This window comes from Pristiophorus japonicus, chromosome 2 (genome assembly GCF_044704955.1).
Source record: "Pristiophorus japonicus isolate sPriJap1 chromosome 2, sPriJap1.hap1, whole genome shotgun sequence".
NCBI lineage: Eukaryota > Metazoa > Chordata > Chondrichthyes > Pristiophoridae > Pristiophorus > Pristiophorus japonicus.
Window position 1 is genome coordinate 157,999,201 of NC_091978.1, and position 17,815 is coordinate 158,017,015.

The window sequence follows — 17,815 nt, forward strand, 5'->3', positions numbered from 1 at the left end:
CACCCATCACTCCTGTTCTTTCGGATCTACACTGACTCCGGAATCCCAACACTTCCAATTTAAAATTTTCATCCTCGTGTTTAAATCCTTTCATGGCCTTGTTCCTCCCTATTTTGTAAATTTCCTCCGAATAGTCTGTCCCTCTGGCGTCTTGTGCATTCCCTCTTCCCAACTTCGCCCCACCATTGCCGGTGATGCCATCTGCCATCCAGGCCCCATGCTCTGGAATTTCCTCCCTAAACCTTTCTGTCTCTCCACCTCCATCTATTCCTTTAATACCCTACTTAAAACCCACCTCTTTGACCAAGCTTTTGGCCGCACCTCCTTCTTTGACTCAGTGTCCATTTTTGTCTGGTTACGCTTTACTACGATAAAGGCACTATATATATGTAAGTTGCTGCTGTTGTATGGTTTTGTCCACACATAGGGACCAAATTTGGCCAGAAGTTGCTCTGTTTTTTTTTTGGAGCAACTTGATTTTTCTGGAGTATCTTAAAAATCTCCATTCTGCACATTTAATTTGTGCCAGTGTAAGTGAGTTAGTTAGGGTTTTTTTCCAAAAGGGGGTGTTACCAGCCACCTACGCCTGTTTTGGCCATTTAAGCCAGTTTGGACAGCTAATAGTTGCTCCAAACTAACTTAGGCCAGCGTATGTGGCCACTTGTGGCCTGCACAGAAAACCCTTGCGAAGAGTTAAGAAATCAGCGTAGGTAAGTACATTCTAAAGCACTAAACAAAGCACAAAAATAAGCATTCAATAACAAATAAATAATACAAGGAAGCTGAGAGGACCTGCACCTAACACCAAGACTTACAAAGCACTAAACAAAGCACAAAAAGTAATAAGCAATTAATTAACAAATAAAAAATAGAGGGAATCCTGCACCGAAAGCACCAAGACCAAAATAATAAGCAATCAATCAATCAGTAACAAATAAAGACTAGAAGGCCTACAAAAACATGGCCCGGGAAGGCAGCGGGCTGCCGATGAAGGAGACCATTCGGCCAGGGATAGAGGCGGCGCGCTTCGTCCCCTCCCACACAGTCTGCAGCACACACTCTCAGATTCTGGGGATGAGGAGCTACTGCACATGCGCGCACACTCCAGCGTGCATGTGCAGAGGTCCCAGCACTGTTTTCAGTGCTGGGACCTGGCTCCGCCCCCGAATCCAGTGGCCACGCTACACCACCGTCGAGGAAAGGCTGGGGAGCGGCCAAACTCGGCCCGAAGATTTTTGGAGCACTTCGAGGCGGACAAAAGTGGCGCACCTCTGGTGAGTGCGCCAGAAATCTGTACTGGCCAAATACCCCTTAGTACTGCCATTACCCACTAAGCCATCACAGGTGCCAAAATTTCTTGAACACAATCTACATCATAGGGATTCAAGATGAAGCTACAAATCAAATTGTTAAGAGAAGAAAAAAGGCAACAGTTAAAGATGGTGAAAATCTGCCCCTCTAATTGGATCAGAACAATGCATCCAAACTTGTTGATATTAGATTCAGAATTACATTTTCTCAAGTTAAACTATAGCAAGAAAACAACATTCCAACTTGGCTTGGGTGCACTACATTAAGAGCAATTCTCAAAGCTAACAAAATCCATCTGAGAGATGTCCACTATTATTGCATAATCCAATAAAGTCATAGTGACGTCTATTAACAAGTTCTTTATACATGTGTAGCTAATAATTGGAAGTACATTTTAATGATTTTTTTTTTAAGTGTCGAAGCCTGTGTAAAACAAATAGAATGTAAATCAAAAGCGTGGAATATTATCGTTCCAACGGTGTGTATCACTTTGTTGAAAGGTTTGTAAAAAAGAACTTGCATTTATAAAGCGCCTTTGATGCTCTCAGGACTTCCCAAAGTGCTTCATAACCAGTGAAGTATTCTCACTGTAATCAGTGTGGGTCCGAATTTGGATGTGCACACTAATGCAGTAGATCTTTCAGTTTTATCATTGTAATACTCTGTTTTACAGTTTTATCGCTGTACTTTAATTAATCTATTTAAGTTTAGGAATTGGAAATAAATATGGGATATAACCATTTAGTTGCATAAAATGTTAACATACGACATGGCCCAATATTGGGTCCACGATATTGGGTTACAAGAGTAACATGTTTTAGTCTAAGTGATTATGCTTTGATCAAAATGATCAAAGACCATATCGGCACACTGTTCCTTATAAAGCTTAAATTTCGAAATGATTTCATATAATTTTATTAACACTGCCACCTGAAATTTATGTGTTGTGTTTTGGCTACCTGTTACTGAATACTATGTCCCAAGGTTTCTAATTTGCATTAATCATCTGGATTCAGAAGCTCTTTGCATATTGGGCATAGGGCACTAAGGTAGATCTACAAAATGAACAAGTGGAAATCAAAGTGAATGGAACAGTGGCAAATTAATTTTAATAAAAGAAGGAAAAAGAACATGCATTTATATAGCGTCTTTCACAAACCCAGAGGTTGGGATAGACTTGATGTACTAACTGGTCTTTTCCTGCTTGTCATTTTTATATGTTCATTCAGTACTGTACTGAAATGTCAGCCTAGATTTCATGCTCAAGTCTCTGGAATGGGACTTCAAGACAGTCAGATAGGCAAACAACTAAATCATCCTTCAGGTTAACTATGGCAAAACCAAAGCCACCACCAAAAGCTTGAAACACTAGCCTGAATTCCATTTGCTTTCCTTGTAACTTTCTGAGGATAAACATGATATGACAAGGCACAACCTCCCTAGAACGATATAATTTTACAGCCAGAAGGAGGTCATTCACCCAATCATGTCTGTTTCTCCTCTTTGCCAGAGCAATCCAAATCTGATCTGACTGCCCTTCCCTTCCTTCGTGGCCTTGCATCTGCCTCATTCAATTGTGAACTGACCTTCATTACCCAGAATTCTACCCATTACCAAAACTGCCTATTTCCACTTCTGTAACATAGAATCATCGAATGATACAAAACAGAAGGAGGCCATTTGGCTATTATACTTTTTCCGGCTCTTTTGGTAGAGCTATCCAATTAATCCCACTCCCCTGCTCTTTCCCCATAGCCCTATAATTTTTTTTTCTCTTTAAGTATTTATCCAATTCTCTTTTGAATGTTACTATTGAATCTGGTTCCACTACCCTTTCAGGCAGTGCCTTCCAGACTATCAGAAGCATTCATGATTTTGAACATCTCTATCAAATCTCCTTCTCTGCTCCAAGGAGAACAAACCCAGCTTCTCCAATCTCTCCACATAATTGAAGTCTTCTGCACCCTCTCCAAGGCCTTCACATCCTTTTTGAAGTGTGATACCCAGAATTGAACACAATACTCCAGCTGAGGCCAAAGCAGTGTTTAGAAAGGTTTAGCTTAACTTCCTTGTTTTTCTACTCTATTCCTGTACTAATAAAGCCAAGAATCCCACATATTTTTTAACAGCCTTCTCAACTTGTTCTGCCGCCTTCAAAGATTTATGTCTCTGTTTCTGCACCCCTTTAAGATTGTACGATTTAGTTCATTATTACCTCCTCATTTTTCCTACCAAAATGTATCATATCACACCTCTCTGCCATGTGTCTACCAGTCTGTCTATGTCCTCCTGCAGTCTGTTACTATCCTCCTCACTGTTTACTACATTTCTGAGTTTTGTATCATCTGCAAACTTTGAAATTATGCCTGTGATACCCAAGTCCAGGTCATTAATATATATGAAAAAGAGCAGAGGTCCTAATAATGACTCCTGGGGAACACCACTGTTTACTTCCCTCTAGTCTGAAAAATAATCGTTCATGACTACTCACTTGGCTTTCTCTCCCATAGCTAATTTCCATGCTGCCATTGTCCATTTAATCCACGGGCTTTGATTTTGCTAACAAGTCTATTATGTAGTACTTTATCAAACTCTTTTTTGAAAGACCATATACACAACATCAACAGCGCTACCCTCATCAACCCTCTTTGTGAATTCATCAAAGAACTCGATCAAGTTAATCAAATACAATTTGCCTTTTACAAATCCGTGCTGACTTTCATTTATTAGCCTGTACTTTTCCAAACGTTACTCAACTTCCTTTGCATCTCAGCCCCGTTGTTTCTGAAACTCATTCAAGCTTTTGTCACTTCCAAGCTCAACTTCTTCCATGCTTTTCTCAGCAGCCTCCCTTTCTCTACCTTCCATGAGCTTCAAATTGGTCCAAAACTCAGCCGCTTTCCCCTGCAGTCGGATTCAGGTGAATTTATAATGGGGAACAAAGAAATGGCAGACCAATTGAACAAATACTTTGGTTCTGTCTTCACGAGGGAAGACACAAATAACCTTCTGAATGTACTAGGGGACAGTGGGTCTAGTGGCAAGGAGGGACTGAAGGATATCCTTATTAGGCGGGAAATTGTGTTAGGGAAATTGATGGGATTGAAGGCCAATAAATCCCTGGGGCCTGATAGTCTGCATCCCAGAGTACTCAAGGAAGTGGTCCTAAAAATAGTGGATGCATTGGTGATCATTTTCCAACAGTCAATCGACTCTGGAGCAGTTTCTATGGACTGGAGGGTAGCTAATGTAACACCACTTTTTAAAAAAGGAGGGGGTGAGAAAACGGGTAATTATAGACCGGTTAGCCTGACATCAGTAATGGGGAAAATGTTGGAATCAATCATTAAGGATGAAATAGCAGCGCATTTGGAAAGCAGTGACAGGATCGGTCCAAGTCAGCGTGGATTTATGAAAGGGAAATCGTGCTTGATGAATCTTCTGGAATTTTTTGAGGATGTAACTAGCAGAGTGGACAAGGGAGAACCAGTGGATGTGGTGTATTTGGACTTTCAAAAGGCTTTTGACAAGGTCTCGCACAAGAGATTGTTGTGCAAAATCAAAGTGCATGGTATTGGTGGTAATGTACTGACGTGGATAGAGAACTGGTTGGCAGACAGGAAGCAGAGAGTCGGGATAAACGGGTCCTTTTCAGAATGGCAGGCAGTGACTAGTGGAGTGCCGCAGGGCTCAGTGCTGGTACCCCAGCTCTTTACAATATACATTAATGATTTAGATGAAGGAATTGAATGTACTATCTCCAAGTTTGCAGATGACACTAAACTGGGTGGCGGTGTGAGCTGTGAGGAGGACGGTAAGAGGTTGCAGGGTGACTTGGACAGGTGAGATGAGTGAGCAAATGCATGGCAGATGCATATAATGTGGATAAATGTGAGGTTATCCATTTTGGGGGTAAAAACACAAAGGCAGAATATTATCTGAATGGCGGCAGATTAGGAAAAGGGGCGGTGCAACGAGACCTGTGTGTCATGGTTCATCAGTCATTGAAAGTTGGCATACAGGTACAGCAGGCAGTGAAGAAGGCAAATGGTTGGCCTTCATAGCTAGGGGATTTGAGTATAGGAGCAGGGAGGTCTTGCTGCAGTTGTACAGGGCCTTGGTGAGGCCTCACCTGGAATATTGTGTTCAGTTTTGGTCTCCTAATCTGAGGAAGGATGTTCTTGCTATTGAGGGAGTGCAGCGAAGGTTCACCAGACTGATTCCTGGGATGGCTGGACTGTCATATGAGACTGTATCAACTGGGCCTTTATTCACTGGAGTTTAGAAGGATGAGAGGGGATCTCATCGAAACGTATAAAATTCTGACGGCACTGGGCAGGTTAGATGCGGGAAGAATGTTCCCGATGTTGGGCAAGTCCAGAACCAGGGGACATAATCTTAGGATAAGGTGTAAGCCATTTAGGACTGAGATGAGGAGAAACTTCTTCACTCAGAGTGTTGTTAACCTGTGAATTCCCTGCCGCAGAGAGTTGTTGATGCCAGTTCAGTGGATATATTCAAGAGGGAGTTAGATATGGCCCTTACGGCTAAGGGGATCAAGGGCTATGGAGAGAAAGCAGGAAAGGGGTACTGAGGGAGTGATCAGCCATGATCTTTGTGAATGGCGGTGCAGGCTCGGTGTCGAATGGCCTACTCCTGCACCTATTTTCTATGTTTCCATGTTTCAGCCTATCCCATAGTAACTGCTACTTTAAAAAAAAAAAATTGTTCCTGGGATGATGTCAAGCTTCTTGAGTGTTATCGCAGCTGCATCCATCCAAGTGACTTGAGCGTTGTGAATGGTGGCGAGGCTTTGAGGCAGCAGGGGGTGAGCTACTCATCAGAGTACCAATATTCTGTCTTGCTGTTGTGATGTTGATGTGGTTAGTCTAGTTAACATTTTGATCAGTGGCAACCGACAAGATATTACTGCTGAGGGACTTGGCAATGATCTTTCTGATGAAGGTCAGGCTTGGCTTTCTCTTGTTCAAGATTGTCATTACCTGCCATTTTGGATGCAGTAAAACAACACTGCATCTCAGTACCATCTACAATGACGCAATCTGTTTGAGCAGTGTCTGTGCCACTGGACTCTATTCACCTCCTACACTACCAGTGCACTCGTGGCTACAGGATGGACAGTAATAACTCGCCAAGCTTACTTCAACAGTACCTCTCTTCATTGTGACCTCCAAAAAGAGAAGGGTTAAAGCAGCAATATTATGAAAACACTATCACTTTCAAATTCCCCTTCTAGTCACACATGATTTTTACTTAAATGTATATTGCCATTCATTCATTAGTGCTGGGTCAAACTCTTAGAATTTCCTACCTAACACCATCATTAGGACATCATCACCGCAGGGACAGCAGTAGTTCAAGAAAAAGGCCCACTGTCACCTTATCAGGACAGCTAGGGATAGCCAATATATGTGGCCTAGCCAGCAATGGCTACGTCACGAGAACAAATAAAACATTGGCCTGGATTTTGTAGTGCTGAAGACGGCATACTCTGTGTACGCCTTCGTACCTCCTTTGAAATCCACCGTAAGTTCATGATTCCAGCCCACGAGAAATCAGTTGCTGGCGCAGAGTTAGGCTGTTTGTCCACAAACTACCCAGTGATTGCCTACGGAAATGTTAGTCGATGCAAGCAGTGTAAGGGGATAACTCAGGCATGTTTTAAATATTTTCTTCTCGAAAATCATATAGTTTAACTATATCAAATGAGTTTTTCTTGTTTCTGCAAAATATGAGTTTTAATGATGTCCATAAAATTGTCAGGAAAATTACATTTTTAGTGAAGTTGGTAGAAGTAAGCTAATTAGGAATTAAATTCCAATCCTTAAAATTGTAATTAATCTGATTACAGGATACATTAAATTTGGATGAGCTAAGGATGTGGCGACTAACTTTCCTCATCCATATCAGTCTTGTGACCTGTTGAAAATTTCTCAGAATTTGGACATAATGACCACAATGGCTTCTTCGCTACAATTAAAATCATTTATAATAACTACCATTCATCCATTGGGTTGCTCATGGTAAATTGGACACTTGCATGGGTTGGAGGAATAGTTAATGGGCACTGATGTCGGTCACTGATGTCAGGCACACTTGGTGGAGCCTTGGAATATTTGGAGGTGCTAGGACATGCAAGCATTGGGTAGAGTAATGTTTGTGTTTTTTTTCTACTTGTAAATTGTATTTGCACTTAAATATAATGTTAAGGCTGAGGGTGATGAGTCTGAAAGTAGTCTGCTGCAGCCATGTTAATGTTGAGTGGGCTTTTGTCAGAAAGCAGTGCAGGAATCCATTTGCAATAGATGCAGATTGAAATTTTACTTTGTAAATAAATTCGGATGTAGCTGAAGCCACAGAGATTTGCCAAGAGAGGAGAAGGCTGTTTGTCTGACGGCCTCAGAAGAAGGAGTGGTCGCCTGGTACGAGTAAAATATATAGTCACTTGTTGTGATGGTTAGCTCACGTCTTGTTTCATTATTGAACTACAAGTGGTCCTTGTGAAAGCCACTGAAAAGAAGTCCATACTATAAACATTTCACCAATGAAAGAAAGAAAGACTTCGATTTATATAGCGCCTTTCACAACGACCGGACGTCTCAAAGTGCTTTACAGCCAATTAAGTACTTTTGTCGTGTAGTCACTGTTGTAATGTAGGAAACGCAGCAGCCAAATTGCAAGCAAGTTCCCACAAACAGCAATGTGATAATGACCAGATAATCTGTTTTTGTTATGTTGATTGAGGGATAAATATTGGCCAGAACACCGGGAATCACGCCCCTGCTCTTCTTTGAAATAGTGTCATGAGATCTTTTACGTCGACCCGAGAGAACAGACGGGGCCTCGGTTTAACGTCTCATCCAAAAGACGGCACCTCCAACAGTGCACTGGAGTGTCAGCCTAGATTTTTTGTGCTTCAGTCTCTGGAAGTGGGACTTGATATCAAGATGTCTTCATAACCCAGGCAGGAAGTCTCCCCTCAAACCTAAAAATGCAACATTTTAAACAATTTATTATCCAGCAATCTTCAATATTTAAATGTTGTTAAATGTAATTTACGAGTCTGTGTCTGGATTAGCAAATAAATGCACAACATGATGTGATGCTGAGTCCAACAAACTAGTAAGATTGGATCCAGGTGCAATGCTTAGCCTATGATGAATTAACCAATCTCCGCTGAATTGGCAGTTGGGTGTTATAGTTGACTTTAGCATCACTGGAACAAATGGAAAATATTACTCGTGGTTCTTATTTCAGTTTGCTGTCCAACTGGAACCTCTTGCTATAGTTCTCATGCATAGATGATTATTAAAAAAGCATAAAATCAGGATGTGAAGTTCCCCAGTGGTTAAACAATCTGCCGACCACAGGAACAGGAGTGGACCATTGAACCCCTCGACCCTGTTCTGCCATTCAATGAGATCATGGCTGATCTGTGACCTAACTCCATATAGCCGCCTTTGACCCATATCCCTTAATACCTTCAGGTAACAAAAAGCTGTCAATCTCCGATTTTAAAATTAGCAATTGACCTGGCATCAGTTGCCATTTGCACAAGAGATTTCCAGACTTCGACCACCCTTGGGGCTGGACTTTCGCCGACTTTGCGACCGGGTTTTCGCTGCGATTTGACCCTCCACGGCGAAAACCCGGTCGGTGGGATCTTTGGGCACCTTTTTGCGCTTCCATATGCACCGGGGAGAGGAGCGCCGACGGGAAACGACATGCAACGCCGCGGATTGTGTTACCGTTGTACTTTCAGCTCTCTCCGGATCCGTACTCTGTGCCCAGAATACTGACCGGGTCAAACCTGTCGGTGCAGCCCTGCCAGCAGCAGATAAATATGGTGAATAGTTGAAGCCCCAACACAGATCCCTGCGCGACACTATTAGTCACATCCTGCCAATTTGAGTACCTACCCATTATCCCTACGGCAAAAAACGTTAGTGGGAGTTGTGTACAGACCTCCAAACAGTAGCAGTGATGTTGGGGAGGGCATCAAATAGGAAATTAGGGCTGCATGCAATAAAGGTGCAGCAGTTATCATGGGTGACTTTAATATGCATATAGATTGGGCTAACCAAACTGGAAGCAATACGGTGGAGGAGGATTTCCTGGAGTGCAGAAGGGATGGTTTTCAAGACCAATATGTCGAGGAACCAACTAGGGGGGAGGCCATCTTAGAGGTGTTGTGTAATGAGAGAGGATTAATTAGCAATCTCGTTGTGCGAGGCCCCTTGGGGAAGAGTGACCATAATATGGTGGAATTCTACATTAGGATGGAGAATGAAACAGTTAATTCAGAGACCATGGTCCAGAACTCAAAGAAGGGTGATTTTGAAGGTATGAGGCGTGAATTGGCTAGGATAGATTGGCGAATGATACTTAAGGGGTTGACAGTGGATGGACAATGGCAGACATTTAGAGACCGCATGGATGAACTACAACAATTGTACATCCCTGTCTGGCGTAAAAATAAAAAAGGGAAGGTGGCTCAACCGTGGCTATCAAGGGAAATCAGGGATAGTATTAAAGCCAAGGAAGTGGCATACAAATTGGCCAGAAATAGCAACGCACCCGGGGACTGGGAGAAATTTAGAACTCAGCAGAGGACAAAGGGTTTGATTAGGGCAGGGAAAATAGAGTACGAGAGGAAGCTTGCAGGGAACATTAAAACGGACTGCAAAAGCTTCCATAGATATGTGAAGAGAAAAAGGTTCGTAAAGACAAACGTAGGTCCCCTGCAGTCAGAATCAGGGGAAGTCATAACGGGGAACAAAGAAATGGCAGACCAATTGAACAAGTACTTTGGTTCGGTTTTCACTAAGGAGGACACAAACAACCTTCCGGATATAAAAGGGGTCAGAGGGTCCAGTAAGAAGGAGGAACTGAGGGAAATCCTTATTGGTTGGGAAATTGTGTTGGGGAAATTGATGGGATTGAAGACCGATAAATCCCCAGGTGGCCTGATGGACTGCATCCCAGAGTACTTAAGGAGGTGGCCTTGGAAATAGCGGATGCATTGACAGTCATTTTCCAACATTCCATTGACTCTGGATCAGTTCCTATGGAGTGGAGGGTAGCCAATGTAACCCCACTTTTTAAAAAAGAAGGGAGAGAGAAAACAGGGAATTATAGACCGGTCAGCCTGACCTCAGTAGTGGGTAAAATGATGGAATCAATTATTAAGGATGTCATAGCAGCGCATTTGGAAAGAGGTGACATGATAGGTCCAAGTCAGCATGGATTTGTGAAAGGGAAATCATGCTTGACAAATCTTCTGGAATTTTTTGAGGATGTTTCCAGTAGCGTGGACAAGGGAGAACCAGTTGATGTGGTGTATTTGGACTTTCAGAAGGTTTTCGACAAGGTCCCACACAAGAGATTAATGTGCAAAGTTAAAGCACATGGGATTGGGGTTAGTGTGCTGACATGGACTGAGAACTGGTTGGCAGACAGGAAGCAAAGAGTATGAGTAAATGGGTATTTTTCAGAATGGCAGGCAGTGACTAGTGGAGTACCGCAAGGTTCAGTGCTGGGGCCCCAGCTGTTTACATTGTACATTAATGATTTAGACGAGGGGATTAAATGTAGTATCTCCAAATTTGCGGATGACACTAAGTTGGGTGGCAGTGTGAGCTGCGAGGAGGATGCTATGAGGCTGCAGAGTGACTTGGATAGGTTAGGTGAGTGGGCAAATGCATGGCAGATGAAGTATAATGTGGATAAATGTGAGGTTATCCACTTTGTTGGTAAAAACAGAGACAGACTATTATCTGAATGGTGACAGATTAGGAAAAGGGGAGGTGCAACGAGACCTGGGTGTCATGGTACATCAGTCATTGTAGGTTGGCATGCAGGTACAGCAGGCGGTTAAGAAAGCAAATGGCATGTTGGCCTTCATAGCGAGGGGATTTGAATTCAGGGGCAGGGAGGTGTTATTACAGTTGTACAGGGCCTTGGTGAGGCCACACCTGGAGTATTGTGTACAGTTTTGGTCTCCTAACTTGAGGAAGGACATTCTTGCTGTTGAGGGAGTGCAGCGAAGGTTCACCAGAATGATTCCCAGGATGGTGGGACTGACATATCAAGAAAGACTGGATCAACTGGGCTTGTATTCACTGGAGTTCAGAAGAATGAGAGGGGATCTCATAGAAACGTTTAAAATTCTGACGGGTTTAGACAGGTTAGATGCAGGAAGAATGTTCCCAATGTTGGGGAAGTCCAGAATCAGTGCTCACAATCTTAAGGATAAGGGATAAGCCATTTAGGACCGAGATGAGGAGAAACTTCTTCACCCAGAGAGTGGTGAACCTGTGGAATTCTTGACCACAGAAAGTTGTTGAGGCCAATTCACTAAATATATTCAAAAAGGAGTTAGATGTAGTCCTTACTACTAGGGGGATCAAGGGGTATGGCGAGAAAGCAGGAATAGGGTACTGAAGTTGCATGTTCAGCCATGAACTCATTGAATGGTGGTGCAGGCTCAAAGGGCCGAATGGCCTACTCCTGCACCTATTTTCTATGTTTCTATGACCTGTCTCCTGCTGCTCAGCCAATTTCCTAACCAGGTCAATAATTTGCCTTTAATTCCTTGGGCTTCTACTTGAGTTAACAGTCTCTTATGTGGAACTTTATCAAATGCCTTCTGGAAGTCTATATGAATAACATCCATAGACATTCCCTGTCCACTACTTTAGTCACCTCCTCAAAAAATTCAGTCAGGTTTGTCAGGCATGATGTACTTTTCACAAATCCATGCTGGCTCTCTCTGATCAACTAAAAAATTTTGAGGTGTTCAGTCACCCTATCCTTAATTATAGACTCTAGAAATTTCCCGACAACAGATGTTAGGCCAACATTCGTTTTCCAAATCCATCTATGAAGAATAGCTACTTGCGTGTGATGCTGCAACTGTACCCCAGCACGAGTCCTTCCTTCAGTTGAGGAAAACTTGCAGGGGTCGTTCGGAGAAAAAATTGAAATGAGAAACATTGCATTTAAATAGCTTACTTTAATATGCAAAATAAATCTGTTATTTATAACCATTTTATACAAGTTTACAGAATGATGTAGAAACTTCAGAACATTAGCACTTATATAGTCTTCCTGTATTTATCATTACACCCAACTAAACTTTTATAGGTATTGTAACAAGTAAGTTGATCAAATTATTGCTGAAATGAAACTGCTGCACTCTCTCTTGGTTTGCTTTCTTCATTTTCTTCTCTACAAATTGAATAATAAAGTGTGAATAATCTACCAGATTGTAACTTAACTTCAAAATATATCAATGTAAATTATTACGTGGCAATTTAATGATCCAGTACAACTATTTCTTATTGATACTACTGAGTTTATTGTAGATAATACGTTGTATGAAGATCATTAGTTTTTTATTATTTAGTGTACCTCATAAGAACATAAGAAATAGGAGTAGGCCATACTGCCCCTCGAGCCTGTTCCGCCATTCAATAAGATCATGGCTGATCTGATCATGACCACAGCTCCACTTCCCCGCCTGCTCCCCATAACCCCTTATTCCCTTATCATTTAAGAAACTGTCTATTTCTGTCTTAAATTTATTTTGGTTTTGTCTTCACAAAGGAAGACACAAATAACCTTCCGGAAGTAGTACGGGAACGAGGGTCTAGTGAGAAGGAGGAACTGAAGGATATCCTTATTAAGCTGGAAATTGTGTTAGAGAAATTGATGGGATTGAAGGCCAATAAATACCCCGGGCCTGATAGTCTGCATCCCAGAGTAGTTAAGGAAGTGGCCCTAGAAATAGTAGATGCATTGGTGATCATTTTCCAACAGTCTATCGACTCTGGATCCGTTCCGATGGACTGGAGGGTAGCTAATGTAACACCACTTTTAAAAAAGGGAGTGAGAGAGATAACGGGTAATTATAGACCGGTTAGCCTGACATCAGTAGTGGGGAAAATGTTGGAATCAATTATTAAGGATGAAATAGCAGCGCATTTGGAAAGCAGTGACCGGTGCAAGTCAGCATGGATTTATGAAAGGGAAATCATGCTTGACAAATCTTCTGGATTTTTTTGAGGATGTCACTTGTTGAGTGGACAAGGGAGAACCAGTGGATGTGGTGTATTTGGACTTTCAAAAGGCTTTTGCCAAGGTCCCACACAAGAGATTGGTGTGCAAAATCAAAGCGCATGATATTGAGGGTAATGTACTGACGTCGATAGAGAACTGGTTGGCAGACAGGAAGCAGAGAGTCGGGATAAACAGGTCCTTTTCAGAATGGCAGACAGTGACCAGTGGAGTGCCCAGGGCTCAGTGCTGGGATCCCAGCTCTTTACAATATACATTAATGATTTAGATGAAGGAATTGAGTGTAATATCTCCAAGTTTGCAGATGACACTAAACTGGGTGATGGTGTGAGCTGTGAGGAGGACGCTAAGATGCTGCAGGGTGACTTGGACAGGTTAGGTGAGTGGGCAAATGCATGGCAGGTGCAGTATAATGTGGATAAATGTGAGGTTTTTCATTTTGGGGGCAAAAATACGCAGGCAGAATATTATCTGAATGAAGGCAGATTAGGAAAAGGGGAGGTGCAATGAGACCTGGGTGTCATGGTTCATCAGTCATTGAAAGTTGACATGCAGGTACAGCAGGCAGTGAAAAAGGCAAATGGTATGTTGGCCTTCATAGCTAGGGGATTTGAGTATAGGAGCAGGGAGATCTTAACTGCAGTTGTACAGGGCTCTGGTGAGGCCTCACCTGGAATACTGTGTTCAGTTTTGGTTTCGTAATCTGAGGAAGGACGTTCTTGCTATTGAAGGAGTGCAACGAAGGTTCACCAGCCTGATTCCCGGGATGGCTGGAATGACATATGAGGAGAGACTGGATCAACTGGGCCTTTTATACACTGGAGTTTAGAAGGATGAGAGGGGATCTCATCGAAATGTATAAGACTCTGACGGGACTGGACAGGTTACATGCGGGAAGAATGTTCCTGATGTTGGAGAAGTCCAGAACCAGGGGGCTCAGTCTTTGGATAACGGGGAGGCCATTTAGGACTGAGATGAGGAGAAACTTCTTCACTCAGAGTTGTTAACCTGTGGAATTCCCTGCCGCAGAGAGTTGTTGATGCCAGTTCATTGGATATATTCAAGAGGGAGTTAGATATGGCTCTTACAGCTAAAGGGATCAAGGGGTATGGAGAGAAAGCAAGAAAGGGGTACTGAGGGAATGATCAGCCATGATCTTCTTGAATGGTGGTGCAAGCTCGAAGGGCCGAATGGCCTACTCCTGCACCTGTTTTCTATGTTTCTATGTCCCAGCTTCCACAGCTCTCTGAGGCAGCGAATTCCACAGATTTACAACCCTCGAAGAAATTTCCCCTCATCTCTGTTTTAAATGGGCGGCCCCTTATTCTAAGATCATGCCCTCTAATTCCAGTCTCCCCCATCAGTGGAAACATCTTCTCTGCATCCACCTTGTCAAGCCCCCTCATTATCTTATACGTTTTGATAAGATCACCTGAATTCGAATGAATAGAGGCCCAACCTACTCCACCTTTCCTCATAAGTCAACCACCTCATCCCCGAAATCAACCCAGTGAACCTTCTCTGAACTACCTCCAAAGCAAGTATATCCTTTCGTAAATATGGAAACCAAAACTGCACGCAGTATTCCAGGTGTGGCCTCACCAATACCTTATATAGCTGCAGCATGACTTCCCTGCTTTTATACTCCAGCCCTTTGCAATAAAGACCAAGATACCATTGGCCTTCCTGATCACTTGCTGTACCTGCATACTATCCTTTTGTGTTTCATGCACAAGAGCCCCAGGTCTCGCTGTACTGCGGCACTTGGCAAACTTTCTCCATTTAAATAATAACTTGCTCTTTGATTTTTCCTGCCAAGCTGCATGACTTCACACTTTCCAACATTATACTCCATCTGCCAAATTTTTGCCCACTCACTTAGCCTGTCCATGGACTTTTGCAGATTTTTTGTGTCCTCCTCACACATTGCTTTTCCTCACATCTTCGTATCGTCAGCAAACTTGGCTACATTATACTCAGTCCTTTCTTCCAAGTCGTTAATATAGATTGTAAATAGCTCGGGTTCCAGCACTGATCCCTGCGGCACCCCACTAGTTACTGGTTGCCAACCAGAGAATGAACCATTTATCCCGACTCTCTGTTCTCTGTTCGTTAGCCAATCCTCTATCCATGCTAATATATTACCCCCAACCCCGTGAACTTTTATCTTGTGCAGTAACCTTTTATGTGGCACCTTCTGGAAGTCCAAATACACCACATCCACTGGTTCCCCTTTATCCACCCTGTTTGTTACATCCTCAAAGAACTCCAGAAAATTTGTCAAACATGACTTCCCCTTCATAAATCCATGCTGACTCTGCCCGACCGAATTTTGCTTTTCCAAATGTCCTGCTACTGCTTCTTTAATAATGGACTCCAATATTTTCCCAACCACAGATGTTAGGCTAACTGGTCTATAGTTTCCTGCTTTTTGTCTGTCTCCTTTTTTAAGTTATATCACAGCTGTATGGATGAACTACAACTATGTAATCTGCACAAAAAATATGCTGAGTTTAGCTGTAAATTCAAAGAATTTGACTGCAGGCAGAAAAAATTACATGGTCATCTCGTTGTGAAAAAAGAAGAAATTTTATAAGTGAAATGAAAAGTTAAAGATGAGAGGTGAGACCCTTTAAGGATTGAAGTAATTCCTTCTGTACTACAAATAGATCCCAAGCTGGCTGTGAGGATTGCTGGTTGCCAGCCTCAGTATTGATTGTAAAAGCACCGAAGAACTTCTGGAGACTCAGAGTTGGGTTGGGGATCGAGGCAGGAGGCAGTGATGGGTGGGGAACATACATTTTGTTGTTTCATGTGTGTAAACCTTTGGATATTTTCAGCTCTGAGACTTTATTTATGCATTGTTTTGTGTTTTTCAGGTGATTAGCTCTATGAGCTCAGTAGCAGAACACTGCCTTCCCTCTCTACTTCGCACCTTGTTTGACTGGTACAGGCGGCAGAATGGGACAGAAGACGAATCCTATGAATATAGGCCACGGTCAAGTACAAAATCGAAAGGGTAATTTATTTTTTCTTATATTTAGAAAAATAGGAAAAATCAAGCAAACCATGGTTGCTTAATAATGTATTTATCTTGCTAAATGTTTCATGCATCATGCAAGCAAACACTAAGAATGTCATATTTTGTTTCTGCATTTATTGTTTTCTCCCCTCTTTGGGTTCCATGTAACAAATGCCAGTAGGCAGTCACTCTATTCCCAGGCCTGTGGCAGTGTTACTCTGTCACCTCATTACTATAAGGTGCACAGGAATACCTCAGGAGAACAAAGTGAATTTGTTTTTTTTGTTCATTTTGTCAATGGGAAACCATTCTGTCTCTGCTAATACTCCATCACGATTAGAAATGGGAATATGAGAAATCATGGAAATAAACCCACATATGATGCAACAGTCTCACTTAATAGAAATACAGTATTCCGTTGAAAATTCTTATATCGTAGAAGGGACAACCTGTCGTCTGTACTGTTTTAGTGAACAATGAGAATGCTGTTTCTGTGATGCTCTTCTGTTCTGAATGTTTTCCCTCAATTAGTGTAATACTTACATGGAAAATAGGTGCAGGAGTAGGCCATTCGTCCCGTCGAGCCTGCACCACCATTCAACAAGATCATGGCTGGTCATTCCCTCAGTACCCCTTTCCTGCTTTCTCTCCATACCCCTTGATCCCCTTAGCCGTAAGGGCCATATCTAACTCCCTCTTGAATATATCCAATGAACTGGCATCAACAACTCTCTGCGGCAGGGAATTCCAAAGGTTAACAACTCTCTGAGTGAAGAAGTTTCTCCTCATCTCAGTCCGAAATGGCCCACGCCTTATCCTAAGACGCCTTATCCTGGACTTGCCCAACATCGGGAACAATCTACCCGCATCTAACCAGTCCCGTCCCTTCAGAATCTTGTATGTTTCTATGAGATCCCCTCTCATCCTTCTCAACTCCAATGTATAAAGGCCCAGTTGATCCAGTCTCTCCTCATATGTCAGTCCAGCCATCCGGGAATCAGTCTGGTGAACCTTCGTTGCACTCCCTCAATAGCAAGAACGTCCTTCCTCAGATTAGGAGACCAAAACTGAACACAATATTCCAGGTGAGGCCTCACCAAGGCCCTGTACAACTGCAGTAAGACCTCCCTGCTCCAAAACTCAAATGCCCTAGCTATGAAGGCCAACATACCATTTGCCTTCCTCACTGCCTGGCTGTACCTGTATGCCGACTTTGAATGACTGATGAACCATGACACCGAGGTCTCGTTGCACCTCCCCTTTTCCTAATCTGCCACCATTCAGATAATCTGTCTTTGCGTTTTTGCCCCCAAAGTGGATAACCTCACATTTATCCACATTATACTGCATCTACCATGCATTGACCCACTCACCTAACCTGTC

At 42.6% G+C, this 17,815-nt stretch overlaps 1 protein-coding gene across 8 annotated transcripts in view; it reads left to right on the plus strand.

The window, feature by feature from the left end:
- The window catches only part of fryl (furry homolog, like), a 693,453-nt gene that overhangs the window by 282,409 nt on the left and 393,229 nt on the right, over positions 1–17,815 (plus strand). For all 8 annotated transcript variants that reach the window (XM_070870121.1, XM_070870109.1, XM_070870094.1 and 5 more), the window contains one exon: positions 16,290–16,429. In XM_070870121.1, the coding sequence (XP_070726222.1) occupies positions 16,290–16,429 (140 nt within the window). The remainder of the gene's footprint in view (positions 1–16,289; positions 16,430–17,815) is intronic.